This window comes from Rattus rattus, chromosome X (genome assembly GCF_011064425.1).
Source record: "Rattus rattus isolate New Zealand chromosome X, Rrattus_CSIRO_v1, whole genome shotgun sequence".
NCBI lineage: Eukaryota > Metazoa > Chordata > Mammalia > Rodentia > Muridae > Rattus > Rattus rattus.
Genome location: NC_046172.1, coordinates 30,297,906 through 30,318,175, shown reverse-complemented (window position 1 = coordinate 30,318,175; position 20,270 = coordinate 30,297,906). Strand labels below are relative to the sequence as shown.

Genomic DNA, 20,270 nt, shown 5'->3' with positions numbered 1-20,270 from the left:
CTATTCACAACAGTGTTCCTTCAGAACAGCAGTGAAGGAAATCCATTACCACTCATTTTGAGGAATAGTGAGAGAGGAAGGCTAATTGTCTAAGGTAACAAGCCAGCAGTGGCAGGATGACAGGGTAGCATCTCTGAGGTAGGTATAGAAAACAGCGCTTTCAGCTAAGTACCTGCTGCCTAGGCAGTCTCTACCTTGCCTGAGTTACACTGGATTTTATCATTTAGGCATTAGAGTATCTAAGAAAAAGGAGGAAGACCAAAGGTGAAAATTTCAGTTGTGCATTGTCTTGGGGACAAGTGAATTCTGATTTTTGTCTTCAGCACCTAAGCACAAACTGCAATGCCATTAATAAGAGCTTGAAACAAATAAACACCCAGGGCTGCTGAAAGGAACGTGGTTGTCTCAGGGCAGGGCCTGGATGGAAGCTAAATGTGTTCCTAGGGAGAAACACGTCAATACAAAATCTTTTCACCAACCTTTGATGGATGTGCTAATCTTCTCGGGTCAACACAGGCTCACCCTGGCGATGGACTGTAATAACTTATTTAAAAAGGAGCTGGATTCTATAAATGAACTGCTCCATCAATGTTTAGATTTTCCTTCTCACAGGTGTATTTGCCTATCAAATTAGCATTTACTATATGTACTAGGAGCTCAACTGTTCATTCTGACAACAAAAGAGACTGCGAAAGTGACCAGGTTTGGGAATTACTGTTTGCGATCAATTCTGTTTGACACCCAAGTTCTGGACAGAAGAGTAGATAACAGTAATGTCAGATGGGTGATTTTCACTGGTTTACAGCAGCAGTTGTAGATCAAATCCAGTCCTTAGCCTGATTTTTTTTTACAAATAAAGTTTTATTGAAATATAGTAACATTCATTTGTTTATTCAGTAATTGTGGCTGTTTTTTATGCTATGAAGACAGTGGGGCTGAGGCAGTTGACACAGACAAAATGACCTGCAAGTCCAGAGTCTTTTTTACGCTCAGGTCTTTTATAGAGCATGTGGGCTGCCATCTCATTGAGTAACAAGTGCTACTTGTCTAACTGTAGCTTGCATCATTTTCAGAGGCGTCCAAAGAGTTACAGTCAGAGAAAATATGTGGACAGAAGCCCACTGTGTGTGTGTGTTTGTGTGTGTATGTGTATATGTGTTAGAAACTTGTAAGCTAGCATTTGGGAGGTGGAAGCAGGGAAGATTTAAGAGTTTATAGCTAGCATGGGCTGCATGAAAACTGATCATAAAATATAGGAATGAATGACATGTGGCCTGTGGCTTTTATTACATTCTGGACAGTTTAAAGGAGGAAATTTAAAATGCAAAACAATAGGCAGTACCTCTAGGCAACAATTTCAATGAACTGGACTATTACAGAGAAAACCCAAGGCCAGTGCAATACACATATCAAGTGAATATTCCTTGTGTTGGCAACAGTATGTCTCCTGCTGACAGAATTATAAGTGGCTGACAGACTGTGTCCGCCATGTTGGTATACAGGCCTCTTTCTCTGAAAATGTCCATAAGAGATGAAGAGGGAGAGGCTAGGAACTGTGAGGCATTGCCTAGGGGCCCAGTGCCCAGGCCTCAGAACTTCAGGGGGATGACAGGCCAGTACTTCGGCTGCTTTCTGTCACAGTGCTTGTCAAAGCTCAGCTGAACAGCAGCCTCCATGGCCAAGATCTTGGGAGCACTGTTTCCATATAAGCGCTTCATCTCTGCTTGGCGCCGCTCCCAGGGCTTCTCAGATGGGGGCTCCACTGACCTGTGGTGGTTGAAGTACAGGCCATGGTCCGCATTCACATAGTCATTCAGACGTTCCTCATCCAGCTGCTGCTGTCGCCCTGGGAATGGATATGATTAAGACCATAAAATATATACAAATGCAAGGAGAGGTTCTAGCAGATACTGATACTCCTGCTACCATACCTCATATGCTGCCTGTGGTCCCTAAGCTCCCTCTGTTGTCCTTTTCAATAGTAAACGTGGACAGTTAGGGCAGCTGAGCTGATCTGCAGATCCTGAGGCATGAGGCTCACTGCTCACTTCCTAGAGGCCACTAGCTACTGACAGAAACTGCAAAATGCCTCCAAGAAGCCCATTATTCCAACTGAATAATCCTCTACAGCAGACCTTGAAGATACAGGAGAAAAGTGAAAGCACTTTGCTTTCTCGTGTCACCTGACTGGCCATGAATGGCAAGCAGTCCTTGTCTGCTTTCATGTACTGCTTCCCCATGGGAGGGAAACGTTTCCTTCAAAATTCAGTGCTACAAGAAGTACATCTCTAAAAATTACACTTGGGGATGTGCTATGGCACGTGTGTGGGGGTCAGAGAACAAAACTCTTCTATGTGAGTCCTGGGGAATCAAACACAGGCTGTCAGGCTTAGCAGCAAGTGTACGTCTCCACTGAGCCAGCTTATCATCCCCAGTTTTTCTTTGCCTTTTGCACTCATGTCTGGTATGCCTGTATGTGTGCACGTATGTGAACATGGAGGCCAGAGGTTGACTTTAGGAATCTTCCTCAACTACTATCCATTTTATATACCTAGGCAGGCTCAAGTCATTTGAACCCAGAGCGCAAAAATGCAGCTCGTCTGGTTAGCCTGCTTGCTCCTAGGATTGCAGGTGGTTGACCGCCATGCACATCTGGTATTTATGTGGGTTCTGGGGGTTCAACCTCTGGTCCTCACACATATGACAAGTGCTTTACACAGAGCCATCTACTCAAGCCTCAAGAAGTAGTTCTTACTAGGACAAGTGTGGTGTGTATATGGCATGGCTCCTTTGTATCTGACTCGCATTCTTTCTGCTATACAACAAAGGTGCTTTTCTTGGTGTGGGCCTTCACTTGTCAGGTCTCAGCTTAGCACAGGTGAAAGCTTCCAAGTCTACTAATTCAGTAAATCCCTGTGAAGTAAGCAGATTCAATTTCTTTCTCCCTTCTCTCCTTTTGTTTAAACCACTGCAAGTCTCAATATTATAATTCTTATTCCTATGTAAATAGCAGCATAAGAATGTCAACAAAGCAATGTTGCAGAAGGTAGAAGGATGTGAGCTCACACCCATTTTGTAAGCAACTCTGTCAAGAGGAAAATTGATAGCCGGAAGCTCACTATCTGTAGCCACTATTGTTACCCAGAGGAATGCCTCAAGATAAGGAGTCAAGATGGCTGTAGGGGAATAAAACAGTGGCATAAATCACTCTTTCCTTGTTCGGCCACTCAATGCTAGTATCTGGAAAGGAAGATAGCAGTGAGCTAATCATGTGTGAAGGAAGACATTTATATAGTTATTCGCAGTCACCCTTGTAAATCCCACCTTTTTATGACTAACACCTTGGACGTGCTGAGGAGTTTTACAAACTTGAAACTTAAAAATAGATATAGCTAGGCCTGATGGCACATGTCTTCAATTCAGGAGGCAGAAGCAGGTGGATTGCTGTGAGTTCAAAACTAGGTTGGTCTACATCATGAGTCTAAGACAGCCAGAACTGCACAGGGAGATCCTGTGAGGTGCATTCTGCTGTTGCAGAGGACCCAGATTTCATTCCCGGCACCCATGATGGGTAGCTCACCCATACCTGTGACCCCAGTTCCAATGGGTCTGAGGCCCTCTGGCCTCTGAGAATACCCCCACACTTTTGGCATTCACTCACACAGACATAAACACATACACATAAACTGACAAATAAAAATGGCTTTGGACACACATATGCAGTCACTGTTGTCTTAGAACATCTGCACTTTACCTTTACCCGTGGAAATAATGGGCAGACAAAGCAAATGATGGGGAAACAGCAGAAACAACATGCATAGCCTTTACTGGGAGATGCACAAAACTGGCCCAGTCACAAATGAATTGCAGGTCACTAAGAATTTCCTACAAAACATTGGCATTTCAGCTAAGTTGAAAACATAAGTATTTCTGCTGTTTGGTCCTCAGAAGTATGTACAGGCCACAGTCTTCCTGAACTCTGCTAGAGGAGTGTGGTGGTGAATGTGGCAGGGAAAATGGCCATTTCATCTCTGACCTCACTTCTATAGGGAGAACAAATATCAAAACTGGGTCAGAGAAAAGCACTTGATGGTTCTCTGTCTGCTTCTTATTTCTAGAGATCCCTGTGTTTCTGATGGGAAGCTAGGGTAGAATCCCAGACGGGGGGCATGTTTCCCCTGGGCTCTCTCTTATATCATTCCTTCACCTCTGTCCTGGAACTGTCCCCCCCTGCTTCTTCTGGCACAATTTTGAAGACAGCTTAGACTGCCTGGTGGGACACAGTCTTTAGCAAGCACTGGGTTCTATACTTAGCCCAGGCTGGTTATGTAGCCAAGGTGACTTTGAATTCCTTAATTTATGGTCTACACCTCTGAGGTGTGGGGTAGAGTGCTACTATGCCTGGTTTATACAGTGCTGAAGATGAAACGACAGACTCTTCTTCTCAGACTAGGCAAGTACTGTATCAACTCACTTAGAGCTTAGACTCAACCATTTAGGTTAAAATCAAATACTCTCTGACCAACTGGCTGTGTAGCAATCATCAGTGTCTGAAAATACTTTGGAATGTATTGACTTAGGGAACCAAGAATATATGAAACAATTCCTGGGCTTGAAGGCCTCTCCACTCTGTTTATTATTTGTTCTTTAAAGACAGGCTCTGTAACCCTCAGCACCATTTGTCAAGGTAAGGTGAGGGCTTAGCCAAGTGGACAGTGAATGGTCCACTGAAGTTGAGGAACATTGGCATTACAACGGAGACACAACTGGATGGTTGCCTTGCAAGGTTAACTGCCTGGCTCATTTTAAAACTGAAAACAGCGGTAGCATTCCATGCTACTGAGCACTGTTTTCTCGTGCGGTTGTGATAGCAGTGGATCTTGATTGACAGCATGATTGAGGAGCCCTAGGAGATAGTAAAGCACAACCTCTGCATGTGTCTCGGAGTATACTTCTAGATAATCAACCAAGGAAGGAAGGGACATCTGTCAGGACCATGCTGAAACCATTCAAAAGGCCCAGAGTGAATATTAGGATTAGCAGGAAGGGGCCTGTCAGCATAGGCATGTTCTTCGTGCTGCCATTGGAAGCTATGGCTACCTGATGTTTTAAGGTTTTTCAGGCTCAAAGGCGTGACTCCATCTAGTTGATCTTGACTGTAATATCTGAAACTCTCAAGCCAAAGTAAGTTTTTCCTTCCTAGTTGACAGGTATGTTTGTCACAGCCATGGAAAGTGTGAGTAACATAAGGGAATTTACTCGCTAACTACAAATCAAAACAACATTTAAGTTTCATTCCAGCTTCAAAGGCCTGAAGAGGCAGAGCACCAAGGCCTCATCATTGGGGCATTGAAATGAGAGCTTATGTGGAAAGAGCGTTTTTGCAGATAAAAGGCAATGATGAGATTCTACCCTAATCTACTGAGAGTGACCTTATATGAGACAGAAAAGGACACAGAGACAGTCATGTCTAGACAGAGGCTGTGAAACTGCTACAAGTGAAGGGATACTAGGAGACACCAAGTGCGGCACGAAGCAAGGCTCTAAGCAGTGGTTCTCTGTGAGTCATAACCCCTTTGGGGATTGAATAATCCTTTCACAGGTGTCACCTAAGACCACCAGAAAACACAGATATTTAATTATGATTCCTAACAGTAGCGACATTATAGTTATCAAGTGCAGCGAAAGTCGTTTTTATGGTTGGGTCTCACCACAGCATAAGGAACTGTATTAATGGCGCACAGCAATAGGAAGGTTACCAACCATTGCTTTAGAGCCTTTGTAGGAAGGCAGCCCTGCAGACACCTTGATTTTGGATGTGAAAAGAATAAACCTCTGCTGTATGGCCATGAATCTGCTGTAATTTGCTACAGCAATCCTACAAAACAATACAACAATATGCATGTGGGATTAAAACAGCACGCCCCATCTCTAATCAGTAATACAATATAGAGGAAAAACTTTACTGAACTCCATGTAAGTTTAGGGCACATGGTTTTGCCATGTTTCTGATTCAGTCTATGAATCTATTAAGATGCTGCGACCAGGAGAACTGAGTTCCAACTGCTCTTGCAGAAGACCCAAGATTGGTTTCTAGTACCCAGGGCAAGGGACCTAACAATTGCCTTTAATTCCAAGTTCCAGGGGATCCAAAGCCTTTGGCCTGTATAGGCATTGTACTAACAAGAATATTCCTCTCCCCCTATAATTAAGCTTAATTTTAGAAAAGAGGTATTGCTAATGTAGAATTATAATCCATAATGGGAAAAAATAATCACAGGAAGCAACTTGGACTTTAGGGAAATTTTGCCCAGCAGGAAATTACTCAATAAATATTCTACACATAATTAGCTCAAAGGCAGCACAGTTTGAGAGACAAAGCATTACAATGATGTGTGCTAAAGAATGGTATTGCCCTTCTTTTTTCTAGGATGAGCAAGGCTTTCTGATGAGATTTTCTGCTATGCTGCCAAAGTTAATGGCGACAGCACAATCTTGAGTAAATCAAGAACGCCATTCTGCCTCATCAGCTACAGACTCAAAACACAGGTGTTTGCCGGACAGTCATTGATTGCTCTCTTTACTCTGTTCCTCGTTCCACATCCAATGTAACCCTGGAGTGGACAATCACCATTTTAGCTTTGACAAGGAAAGTGCATTTACCCACTCCCTTCCACTTTTCTGTGACCTTCAATATCCATTACCTTGATGGATGCTCTTTTGTTCTCCTGAACATCCGTACCAGAAGAGATGAAGGCATACTTGGAATGGTCACAATCAGTGTGCTTTCATACTTTAACCACATTATTTAAACCAAAACAGCTTAGGAAAGACTGGACTGTAAGCCTTGTTATATGCCCTAGGTTTTCTAGAGGACAGACTAGAGGTTTTCAGTGCATTGACTTAAAGGATCAGTCACTATAGACACAAGAATAGGGGTACACAAAACATAATGGAGCCCATGTTTCCTATGAGATGTACGAATACAAGTGGATTCTTCAGTAAAAATAACACAGTAGTCTAAGCAGCAAAGTGAACTTATCTTTTCTCTCATTCCAAATAGATCGTACTCCTCCAAGTCCAAAGCGTTCCATTTCTCCATAGCTATCTGGTAACAATCATCCTTCCACTGCTTTGGACACTGGCTCTACCCCTTGTCTGTATCAGTAATACTCTTCTATACATCATTTAAAGAGGATTTTATTTCAATTTCATTTAAGAATATCACACTCTCTGAGAACACATCCTTGTTTCAAGCCAACATCCACCCTTGAATCACATCTAATAAAGACCTGACTGGTACAACACCAAGACCTTCTAAGTATCATGCAGTTTCAATTGATGGCTATTTATGACTAAAATGTATCCGTTTGAATGCTAACCATTTTTCCTAATAACTGAAACCACAGCTAACCTTTAAAATGTTACAACTGTCTATTTTCTAAAAAGTACTGTTATCACTAACATTTCGAGGAAGTGTGTTAAGAGGAAATGATGACATATAACATAATGGAAAGCATTAGTGTTTCCAAGGCACGAAAGGAATGGGTTTTTGTTTTTTTCTTTTTACTATGCTAGGGATAGAACCAAGGACCATGTGCATGCTGGGCAACCACCTTACCATGGAGACACAGCACCTCTTCTGTACCTGTCTATGTGCGTGAGTGCCTGCAGAGGCCTGAGGTTGGTGTTGGGTGTCTCCCTTGATTGCTTTCTACCTTAATTTTCTTTTGAAGTTGAGGCAGGGTCTCTCACTGAACCTGGAGCTACCTGAAAGCTAATCTTGAAAGCCAGCTTATCCTGGGGATCAAATCTCCACCTCCCAAGTACTGGAATTACAGTACTGGCCAGCTTTTGTGTTGGTGAGACAGGTACTTTATCTAGTGAGCATCTTCCAAACACCATCCAGGATTCCTTATTCCCACTTCAAGTTTTGTGCTTTCATCATTTAAAGATGTTAATCATTGGGAAGAGCAGAACTCACAGACAAGAACATGCTTGTTGTCCAGGCTAAAGGATTTTATTAAACAGATCACTGATGATGATGAACTGTCTAAATGAGAAATTCTTGTTCATTGACTACTTCTGAAACTTTAAGCTTAAAAATTCAGGTGTGTGGGGCTGGAGAGATGGCTCAGCGGTTAAGAGCACGAGTTGCTCTTCCAGAGGTCCTGAGTTCAATTCCTAGCAACCACACAGTGGCTCACAACCATCTATAATGAGATCTGATGCCTTCTTCTGGTATGTCTGAAGATAGCTATAGTGTGCTTATATAGAATAAATAAAAAATTTTTAAAAAAATTAAGGTGTGCCTTTTCTCACAATAATGTTTTCTGAAACCCTGTGCTCTCTAACCCATGTTGTAACTGACTGCATTACAATTATATGTGAACATGCTCCAATACTGTACCTCTTCATTTGGGGTGTATGTCTAAATTAGACAAATTACTCTCTGTACACATTCTGAGAAAAGCTAAAGTTTATTTCTGTGGACCAAGGAAAGAAATGTCCTCTATGGGGCTGATGAGTTGGCTTGGTGGGTAAGGGCACCTGTCATTAAGCCTGATGACCAGAGTTCAATCCTGGTGACCTATATGGTGGAAGGAGAAAACCAACTCTTGCAAGTATGTCTCTGACCTGCACATTCTCCCATGGATAAGCAAATAAACATAATAAAAAAGAAATGTATTCCATGCAAAACAGAAAGTATTGCTTCCATGTAGTTGTTTGGATATACTTTCTTTTTTTCACTGCATGCATGTTTGTGTATCATTTGCTAGCCTCATGCCCGGGAAGGTGATTAGAGGCCACTGGATTTCTTAGAGCTGGACTTCCAGGTGGTTGTGAGCTGCCATGTGCCTGCTGGGAATGGACCCTGGGTCCTCTGCAAGAGCAACAAGAATTCTTAACCACTGAACTATTCTCTAGCCCCTAGATATACTTTCTAATATGCAGCAAAGAAATCAATAGTTTCATCAGAAGAAAATTAGTATACCGAAGAGAACAAGTGGTTTAGAGACTAATCACAAGCAGAGACTAAAGGGAATGATACTTTATCCTAAGCCTGGTACTCAAGGCTAATCTACTGTTACGAGGGCAGAGCCATTTTAAAATGGAAATGAAACGTTCCTATGTTGAAGCTTCCATGTCTCTGTTTACTAGAAAAGTCTAGGTTAGAAGGATACAGTGGTATGTCTCATTAGCCCTAGTACTCAGGAAACTGAAGCAGCAGGATCAGAAGTTCCAGGTCAATTTGTGCCATATAGGAAGACAGTGTCAAAAACTCAATCAACCAACCAACCAAATGAATATTCTACATAAAATACACAATGAGACCCTACTGAAAGGCATTTTGAGACTGAATACTGGTTATAATGGGGAATGAAGTACTTGTTAATTTTTAAGGGCACTTATAATAATAAATGGTCTGATGAACAGTGGCAATTTTCAGTAGAAAAATTCCTGCTTTGGGACTTTGCAAAGCTCTGACTTGTAGTATAGGGCAAACAGGAAAGCTATACATAGGAGGCATTTGTTATTCTGTTTAGGTTCACACTGACTGTATACTGCAGGGAGCTATATAGGACCAGCTCTGGGCTGTGTCCCAGAGAGGTGCTCAGAGTACAGCAGTTGGGAAACCTCATCACGTCAGGGAGAAGCATGGCACAGAGAAAAGCTGCATCGTACAGCACAGTCTGCAAGAGCTGAATGCTAATAGCAAGTGAGTGATTGTGTAATTAACCTCCTTAAGCTTCACTTTTCTCATCTGTAAAATGAGTTTCATGCCTTGAGGGTCTGCTACTTGGATTAGAGAAGGTATACATGCATGCGCACATATAAATTCCATCTGGTTGAAAGTCTGATGCTCACAAAATGGTGGATGTATTATTAGGAACTCAAATGAACAGTTCTATATAATCCGACTCTGAGGACCAATGTTAACTGAGGTACAACACCACCATAGTTTTTCTAAGCTTAGGACCAGACTTAGATTATTAACTGGACTGAAATGAAAAGTTATAAAATAACTTGGTATGTTAGAAAAAAGATGAAAACATCAGGGCAGTGAAGGGAGCACCAGGTAACAGGTATGAACTTACGTCGCTCTTCTCTGTGCCTCTCGGTCTGTGCGAAGTACTGGCGGAGCTCCTCAGTGATCTCCATATTGCTCAGGTCACTAAACCGTCATCCGAATCCGACTCCAGCTCTTCCCTCTTCACACAGAGGCTTCTTCATCTTCTCTTTGCGGATGCCTGGCTTCTATGGCTGTTATACAGGGGCTGCTCGGGAGCCTCTGGGATGGGCTAACACTGTAGGGAGACTCCTGCCACTCCATGTGCTGACCTTGAGAGGTCCAAGGATGTCCGATCTCATAAGCAAAGGGCTCCAGGGTTAGAACTCCATGAGGGAAGAACCACGGGGAAGTGAAATAGGAATCCCTGAACTTTCTGTAAGCACTCTGGTGGCTCCGCATCCAGAGCATTGCATGGTAATAATGTTGCCAGTATCTTGCATATACTGGGTGAGAATACCAAGATGTAGTAGCCCTCCATTTTGAGGCCTATAGAATGGACATATAAGACAGACATCAAACGGTTCAATGTCTAGAGAATCTTCAAATGTTTAACCAACCAAACAACAGCTATTTACTGAGTGTCATCGGTTACCTTTCTGTTGTGATGAAATACCAGGAGCAAGAACAGTTTATAGAAGAAAGAGTTAGAGGGCTTAAAGTTCCAGAGGGTTTGAGCCCATGACGGCCAGGAGGCATGACAGCAAGCAGCAGGCACAGTAGCCTGAGCAGAGAGCTGAATCACAGCTTCAACCATAAACTTGAAGTACAGAGAGTGAACTGGAGGTCGGGCAAGGCTACACAGTCTCTAAGTCCACACTACAAGTGATGTACTTCCTCCAGCAAGGCTACACTTTCTCCGAACCTCCCCAAACAGTACCACCAACTGGAGATCCAGTGGTCAAATACATAAGCCTAGAGGGAACACTTCACACTCAAACCACTATACTCCTTTCTACGAGGATGCTATTAAGCTTACAAACAGAAGTGTAAAATAGGTTTGTGCCCACAGCAGAGGGCAAATATAACAAATTTCCTGACTATTTGTACTTCAGGTCCCCAAAGAACAAGAGCTGAAGGTTATGGGGGCTTATATAATTGATTAGTGTTGACAACTTCACAGGATCCCAAATCATCATCATTGGGGTGGCAGATCTCTGGGTTCACTCCTGGGGGATTATCTTAATTATGTTAATTGAGTCAGGAAGATCTTCCCAGTGGGTGTCACCATTCCTTCACAGGGGTACTAGACTACATAAATAGGACAGAAGCATGCATTCATCATCCCACATTCCTGGTTGTATATGCAATATTACTGCCAGGATTACTACCTTTGAACTGTGAACCAAAATAATTTTTTCTGCCTTTTGTATTTTATCACAACAAGAGGAAAAGAAACCAAGACACTGAGGACAGAGACAAAGATTATCTTCTTTGAGAAATGCCTTCATTTTATTCACAGTATTTATACTAAGAGATTACCTTAAGACTTTTTAAAATTAGTACATGTAACAACAGTTTCATATGACATCTTCATGTGTGTACACGATGTATTTTGATCATATTCACCCAGGGTTACCCGGTTTCACCCCATCCCACTCCTAATGTTACACTTCTTCCCAAGTAGTTTTCCATCTACTGTTTGATAAGACAAGGGAAGATAAAAGTTCTGACATTTGTTATCTTGGCTATCTGTACTGCTCATTTTAATGACCACTCTAGAGTTCCTTCTCCTATTAATCTGCTGGCTGAGCTCATTCCTCAATGTCTGAGACATATGTCTAATATCATACAAGATGGTGTTTTTACTTTTAGTTGTCTGATATACAGACTGAGTGTCCCTTATCTCAAATGCTAGGGCCAGAAGTGTTTCAGATTTCAGTGGCTTTTGGAATGACTGCGAACATTAAGAAAAATAGGTAATCTTACCATTGCTGTTACCTCTGATTGCAAAAGTCCAAGTGGGAACTAAAAGACAAACACAAACACAGTAAGAACATTTGGTCACTACTGCTATAGGACAGTCACAGCTATTCGATGGTCTTCAAAATAGCCCTTAAGAGGTTGTTCCTTGTCCAAGCATCATGCCTGATTTTCATGCAACAAGAAACTTACCTGGGTTGTGGTCTTGTGGTCTGGAGAACAAGCTCCCTTAGGTCTGATTGAATCAGAGGACATTGCCTAGTTTTATACCTATTAGTTGTTTACTGAGAGAAAAGTCTATGAAAATAGCCATAACCACATAATTTAGTAGTAGCTGTATACAAAATAATGTGTCTTAGAACAAGGGTCCCAAGCTTACAATATTAATTTACTAGTTTTTCCTTCCTTCCTTCTTCTTTTTTTGAGACAGGGTTTCTTTGTAATAACTCTAGCTGTCTTGAACTCTCCATATAGACCAGGCTGTCCCTGCACTGAGTGATCCAGCTGCCTCTGCCTCCCAAGTACGCCACCACTGTCAGCCTACTTTACTAGTTGTAAGCATAGGCTAATGTCTATTTAAAATAACCTTGGCTTCTTTTTTTCTTTTTTGAACTTTTCTTTATTATTTATGGTGTACGTGGGTGTGCTGTGTGTGTGCCATGGCACGTGAGTATGGAAGTCACGAGTGAATGAGTCAGTTCTCTTTTTTCTGTGGGCTCTGGACTTGACTAGGGTTGCCAGGCATGGTGGTAGGCACCTCTACCCACTGGGCCATCTTGCCAGTCCAAACTTGGGCTGTCTTGAACCTTGAAAAGACTTTATCTTTCCAACTGACTAGAAGCCATACGATGGGGCTTTCTCAAACAAGATGTTTCTCCAGCCTCAGCTTTGGTTTTGGTTTCATACACTCCTCTTTCCCTAAGAACCCTGCTTCCTTGTAGAAGGAGGCTCTAGAGGCATGACGGAGCGTTACCCACACAGCTTTTCCAACCCAGTTAAAATAAATGTTAGGGCTGGTAAGATGCCCAGCAGGTCATCACATGACACTGATGACCTGGAATCCACAGTGGCAAGATAGATTCCCAAAAGTTGTCCTCTGACCTTGGCCTATGCCATTACTACTACATACGTACACACTAATAATACATTAAAGGTTAATTCCTAAAATGCCTGGCAACATCAGAATGTACTTTTTAACAAGTTATATCAGGTGTTGTGGTGCATAATTGTAATTCCAACTTGGGAGGCTGAGGCTGGAAGACCACCATGCTTCAAGGTGCTCTTGTCTCAAAACAAAGTTAACAAAAATAGTATCTTAAAATGCATGCAAATTTAAGATCACATGAAACAGAAGCACAAAAATGTGATACTTAAGGAAGGAAGTCTATTTGTCTTATTTACTTTGCAAGAGGATGAAACCAAAAGCCTCAAACTGTTAAACATAAAACTGATATTTCATGACCTCAATGAAACATCTTCATAAGTATCTTTAAAAACTAAGATGTCACACTGACTATATCTACGGCTACCAGATTTATCTTAAAGAAAATCATTCATAATGAAATGTAACAAGCTTTTAGATAGGGCAAGGCTAAGAGGGTTGACATGACATTCTGCAAACTTCTCTTAAACACAGTCCGTACCAGCTAAATTTAGGGCTATGCACACACACATACAATGGATGGAAAACCAGGAGAAAGTTATCAAATGTAGTGAGTACTTAAGTCTAATTGATCCACTTTTCAACTGTAATTTAAAGGTTTAAAACAGGGCCCATTTCCTGGAAACTCAGCTAACAGCTAATGTCCTTTATAGGCTATGGAGGAAATAGAAAATAGTCAGTAATTGGGTATGTTATCATCCACCAAAATAGAACGCAAATGCAATTATAGTAGAAATCAGTGCATACTCAAGTGCTAAACTATCAGGCGAAGCCTGTAAGTGGCTAATTCACTAAAGCTAGGTTTCATATTTCTAACACTGAAGCCTGAAGAGCTTTCAGTGCCTGCAGCCCACAATGACACTGAAGTGAACTCCATGTGTATCTTAATCAAATTTCTTTTCTAGATTAACAAATAGCATCGAAATTAAATGAGAGAAGTCCAAGAGTCATTGTGGGTCTTCTGGAAATGAAGAGCTTTGCATCCTAGCTGGGTATGATAGTGCACGCCTGTGATCCCAGTACTCAGGAGTCTGAAACAGAAATGAAAGCTTGAGGCCAGCACGGGATACAGCACCAAGTTCCAGACCAGCCTGAGCTATATACCGAGACCCTGTCTCAAAAAACAAACAAAAACCAAGCAGAGCAAACCAAAGTGCTTGGATTACAGACATCATTCTATGCCCTGCAAATTACATGAGTGGATCAAGTCCCATGAACTCAAAATTTAATAAACCCCGCTGTAAATGAACATTTATAGTAGGCCAAATCCTGTTTGACTTATAATTGCGAAGATCCAATCTGACCTTACAGGTGCTACCAGATTCTGAAAATCTATGAGACTGTGAAGGCTCTTCTACTACAGCTAGCCAGTTAAGCAACATGAGAAAGGCAGTAACCCCTGAAGACGATCAAGGGTAATTAGTGACATTTTCCCAGCAGCTCAAATGTCAACGGCTGTGATTACAAAGGGCTTCAAAGGAGTTCTACTTTGCACAAAGCTTGCTTATGATTTGGGTTCAGCACATAATTAGGTAGCAGGGTTGCAGCGATACTGTGTAATAGGGATCACCCAGTGCTCACTCCAAATATTTCTGCAAGCCAGAAGCCAGGAAAACCATCTTTGCTCACTAAAGAAAGTCGATTTCTACTTCCCAACAAGAAGATGTTCACCTTGAACCTGGTGTAGCCCACCATCAAGAAGGTGAGTCACGCTGGAGAGCCAAGATCCTCGTACAGGCTAAGCAAGCACTCTACAGATTTATAGAACCCCACCCAGCTACCAGACATTTTGAAGACCTAGGCCATAAAGGGAAGATGCAATTTATGTTAATGATGGACCACAGGAACTTTGCCAGCAATTTTGTTTGGTTTTAAATGCCAAGTAGAAGAGGAATTTAATTAGTTTTGGCTGCTGGAATACTTATATCAAATTGGTGCTATCCTTCAGCAAGTACAGGATCACTGGGGCTGGATATAGGATGCCTAAGATCCTACAGATATTCAAATTAATAATTTCAGAGAGTTAAGATTTGAATTTACAAAGAACTCTCTCAAAGTCGAATAAGACAAAGCACAGAGAAACATGTCAAAAGGCACAGCAATTTACACTCTTTATACATCTTAGCTTGGGATTTCTAGTATCACTTTTCATATTTTGTGCTAGAATTCTTCAGCAAAGGTCTAGATAGGACATACTGTAGGGTTGTGGGCCACACGCACTGATTTTTATATAATGTTAATATTCAATATTGCTTTAAAAACATGACAAAACAAGCACCCCTCACTTTAAAACATATAAACTCAATTCCTACCTTCCTATTGACTACAGTTTTAAGTTAATGTGATAATACCTTATATGCTCTATCTTTTATATACTGAGCATCCCAAGTGTTCTTCACTTTCTATTCAGAACTCAGTGCGGGAATCATATATTTCTCATATCTTTCACAAATTATCAGGCTCTACATAAGACTAGCAGAAACAAACAAAAAAATGATCAACTCTAATCTTGGTAAGCAATCGATCTCCAATATTTGAGGTGGAGCAAAAGAGGAAAAAAGTTTCCATTAAGAAGTAAGGAAATTGAAATGTTTATTAAAGCTCTTCTTAGACAAATAAAGACTTAATTAGAAGCACCAACAAGTGCTGGAGAGATGGCTCAGGGGTTAGGAGCACTGGTTCTTACAGAGGACGGGTTCAGTTCCCAGCACCCATACAGTGGCTTACAACCTTCTGTGACTCTCGCTCCAGGGGACCTGATGCATCTTTTGGCTTCCTTTGGCACTATATGATTGTAGTACACCTGCATACATGCAAGCAAAACACTCATCCACATAAAAACATCCTTTAAAAAAAGGCAATAACAAAAAGACCTATACAACAGTATCAATCTAAAGCATGAGGAGGGCCATGATCTCTGGTACAAACTGCTAACTTGTCAATAGTAAACAGGACCACGAGGAAGCAGGCATAGCAGTTTTCACTAGATATACCTGGACCGAGTACAGTCTTCCTTGCAAAGGGAATCTGCTCCTTTGCAAAGGCGTCTGGTAACACTCTTAAACTGGTGAAGGATTGAACAAGAGCATTTAGCATCCCTGGTAAAGCTAACACCGCAGTACTCCCAGGCACTACAGCAGAGCTTTCATCTCAAGAAAAGCAAGCATATGGGGGCAGCAGGTCCCATTTTATCTTTCACTCCCTCACCCCGACCCGATAGTCTCCTCCTCCTTTCTGGAACAAGCCTTCAGGGACTGAACAAGTTTGCTTCTGAAGGGCTGGTGGAACGGAGAGAAAGCGATTAGCAATGTGTCAGGGAAGGCTGGATCGAAGCCTGCAAACTGGGCAGCCCTCCACAGCGAACACAATGGCATCATGGTCACCACCCAGCTGAGCTCTGGGGAATACAGAGACCATTCATTGTCTGTCCTCAACCACCAAAGGAGGGAGGAAAAAAACCACAACGGCATTGAGGTCATTCACTAACCACTGCTGAGGCCTACCGACAAGACAGAGCCTCCCAGTCTTGAATGATATATTTTCCCATACAGCCTTTCTAAAGCAAAAAAGAAAAAAAAAGGGGAAAAAAAGCACATTTGTTCTGCAGCGGCTCTGCTTGCTCTGAAAGACATATTTTTAAATGCACAACTATACACAAAGAACAACAGTTGGGAGTTTTATCATTTTCCTCCAGATAAAATATGACTTATTTTCACTAAATTATTAACATATTCTACCTATGATAATGCTTTGTTGAAAGGCAGTGGCATATATATTCTTTTCATTGCATATTTGTATACCATTTTTTCTTGAATATTCATAATCTTATAATTATAGGATGTAGGACGTGTCATGGCAACCAGAAAGCAAAATAAAACCACAAATCCTCTTCAGAACTATAATGTATATTCTATAACACCAATTTCCTTTCTGCTTTATCTTTGTACAATTCTGAAAATTAAATACATGAAGGCTCATTTGCTTTTACTTTTGCAAAGGAAGCTATTCAAAATCAATTGTTATATTAGTCTTTGTGTCTACAGCCTGGAGGGTCAACTTTTTTGCTGTTGAGGTCCCCTTTGATTTGGCTTTGAGCCAGACTGACAGTCTGGGGATGCAATTAAGATCATCAGAACACACTGCCTGCTACAAAGGAGTATGCTGGGGACTAAAATGAAGTAAATGAAGGCCCGAGTAACAGAAGTTCATGGTGATTGTAAGAAATCTTCCTGAACATGCACAATGCCAGCCCATTAGAGATGCCTTTCAACTGTATAAATACCAGTAGTTAGCTCAATGAGGAAAAATGATACAACGGGGATTTCTGACAGTTTCCTGCCCTCCTACACTTGCTGTCCCCATGCCACCTCTAGCTGGTTCTTGTAGTTGGTTGAGCATAGCAGGCTTGACACTCTCATGGATTTTTTTCCTATAGCTTTGTATGGTCTCTACATAGTCATTTAGACATTAAAGATGGCACAAGTCCAAATGGCCTACGTCCACATTGGGAAGAGTCCATGCTCCACTTTTAAAACAAGAACATTTGTTTATTGTGTGCATGTGTCAGTTTACCCACTGGGCTACCTTGCAAACGTACAGCAGTTCCATCTGTAACAGCCATCTTTAAAGCTGAAGATGGAGGGAGACAAGTAGGGATTATTTAATTCCTTTTTCACTTTCTCAAGCCCAGGCTCCAGTTCATGCTTACCTGGGTGTTGCAAGTGCTGTTACAAGGCAGGCATGGGGTAGGTTGAGAAGACTGAAAGGGTATAGATAACAATTCTTGCCCCTTCCAATACGAATCACATTTGACCCAGAGAAAGGTACTGTATAATTGAACAGCAAGGATGAGAAAAGATTTGTGAATGGTTCTCTTTGCAATTCCACTGAATCCTTTATGTGGCTAGTATCAATCAGAAATGAACTAGGAGTCCCAACAGGAGCAAGACACTCTGCCTCAGAAACATCACAGGTAATCAGAGAACTGAAAAACCAGGGCACCAGAGAACGATGATAATCCAGTTCACAAGAAGATGACTCTCGTCTCATGTCAGGCATGTATTTCATACAACCTATCCTAGTGTGCCCATCAAAGAGTAAGGCCAAATAGAGCACACGCTCACAATTACTGGCACAGCAGCAAAAATCTTGAGTAGTTTGGGCAGTTAAAGCCACTTTTATCTTTCCAGAGACCTATTTTAAGTTACTTCCTATAAATACATTTCTAATAATTCCATGCTAATTTCTTTTCTGCATACTGTATTTCCTCTGGGCACTTATTTGGAGGGGATAGATTCTATAATTTATTCCTTTTAGAGATCCTATTTTTCTTCCACCAGAGAAAATAACAGGTATAATCTCATGCCTTTAGAGGCTACTGGAATTGTTGAGATTGTCTGTTATATCCTGATAATATTCTCTCCTACCTGTGCTTCCACCAAATTATTATTAAGGGATAGTAACTAAAAAAAAGTAATAAGTTTCAAATGTCTAAATACATTAATATATTTTCAATTCATCTGGCCTTAAAAGTTACAGTCTGCATTCACTTGTCCCAGTGGTTTTCGGGTGGATTTCGCAACATAAATAAGTAATTTAGAGAGTTCTATAGTGTGCTTGTGAACTCTTATCTAACCTCTAGCCACGTTAATTTCCTGCCTTCCTTATCTTAACTGCTCCTTAAATGCTGGACTTTAAGAAACACAAAATAAGCCTCTGGCAGCTGTGGAACAGTTTCAGATGAAAAATGTCTCCCGCTTCAGGTTATTTATTTTCCAATGGCCCAACCGTCAACAGAAGGGATCACACACTTTACTGTGAACCTGCAGGTGTTAGATTTGCCAAAGCATATCTACATGGTTTCTCTTTCACTGCCATCCCAAAGGGACTGTTATCTTGACAAACTATGCTAGCGTAAATTGTACTTTCAAATAGTAGCCCAATCTCACAATTCATAGAGGCTTTGTGTTATTAACTTTTAGTTTGAAGATTTTGAGTAATGTTCTGCCTTTTGGTCAAAAACAAAACAAAAACAAACAAAACTCAAATAAAACCCCAATAACAGTTGAGTCCAGAACCTAATTCACACTGCAGCGAGTTTGTAACGACTATTTCAGGAAAAAAAAAAAAAAAAAAAGAAAAGAAAATGGTTCAGAACTCTGGTTACCCATAGCAACTATCCAATGTTCTCAAGATAATATCCACTAAGATTTCTGACCTACACAGACCTCAAAAAGTTGCAAAGGATAAAAGAAAAATTGGGTTTTGTTGTTTGTTTTGTTTGTAAATAAGCCAACACTTAAGACATCTCAAGAATGTCCCGATAGACATACTGCAACACTGTGATCCACAGCACATTTGAATTACACCGTGAGCTTAAAAAAAAAAAAAAAAAACCCAAACCCCCAAACCTTCCCATGCTTGAGCGTCACTTCTAAAAGATCTGAATTGAAAGAGTCTGAGGTGGGGGCCTGGGAACAGAATTCTCAGCAGGCATTCACGGATTAGGAAGCACGTGAGGGGTTGAGGGCATAAATTAGAACTAGTTTTAACAATCTGTTAGGGTTTGGGACTCTGGTGGGTCTCTGGAACCACCTCATGCTGCCGGGTGATGGTAATTAAAGCCACAGCCTGAGCGCCAAGACAGTACTCCAAGCTTCTGAGGCAATTAGGCCCGGGGCTGCCACGCTACTCCCTTACTCCCCAAAAGCAACCCATCAGCCCCCGAAGTCACCTCGTGGGCACGCGGCTTGCAGATCTCAGGCGGTGGGTAACAACGGATCTAGTTCTCCTGGTGGGGAGGAAAAAGGGGCGGAGTGGGGAAGGACACAAGGAGAGAGAGAGGGAGAGAAAGAGTGGTGTTGCTTGGGCAACAAGGAACGAGCTTCCTGGTACGCGTCCAGGAAGGATGGAAATCCTGCCTTGGAACGTGACGTTACGTCGTGCTAGTGGCTACATCGGGAGCCAAGGCCTCATGGGAAGGGGAATTCGTTTGTTTTGGTCCCGGCGGAGAGCCGAGTGCCTATTGGGCACTGGGGAAGCAGAGCTGAATCGGAACCTTCAGCTTTCGGGTTTTTTTTGTTTGCTTGTTTTTTTCTTTTTGTTTTTTTTTGT

General features: G+C 41.7%; 1 protein-coding gene across 1 annotated transcript; it reads right to left on the bottom strand.

The window, feature by feature from the left end:
- Nucleotides 1-1,253: 1,253 nt before the first annotated feature.
- Gemin8 (gem nuclear organelle associated protein 8) lies at nucleotides 1,254-20,001 on the bottom strand. Its single transcript, XM_032890231.1, is given in 6 exon segments — nucleotides 1,254-1,846; nucleotides 10,101-10,178; nucleotides 10,181-10,298; nucleotides 10,301-10,561; nucleotides 12,002-12,040; nucleotides 19,891-20,001. Coding segments are annotated over 5 exon segments (717 nt in total). The 5' UTR covers nucleotides 12,005-12,040; nucleotides 19,891-20,001; the 3' UTR covers nucleotides 1,254-1,589.
- Between the last annotated feature and the right edge of the window lie 269 nt (nucleotides 20,002-20,270).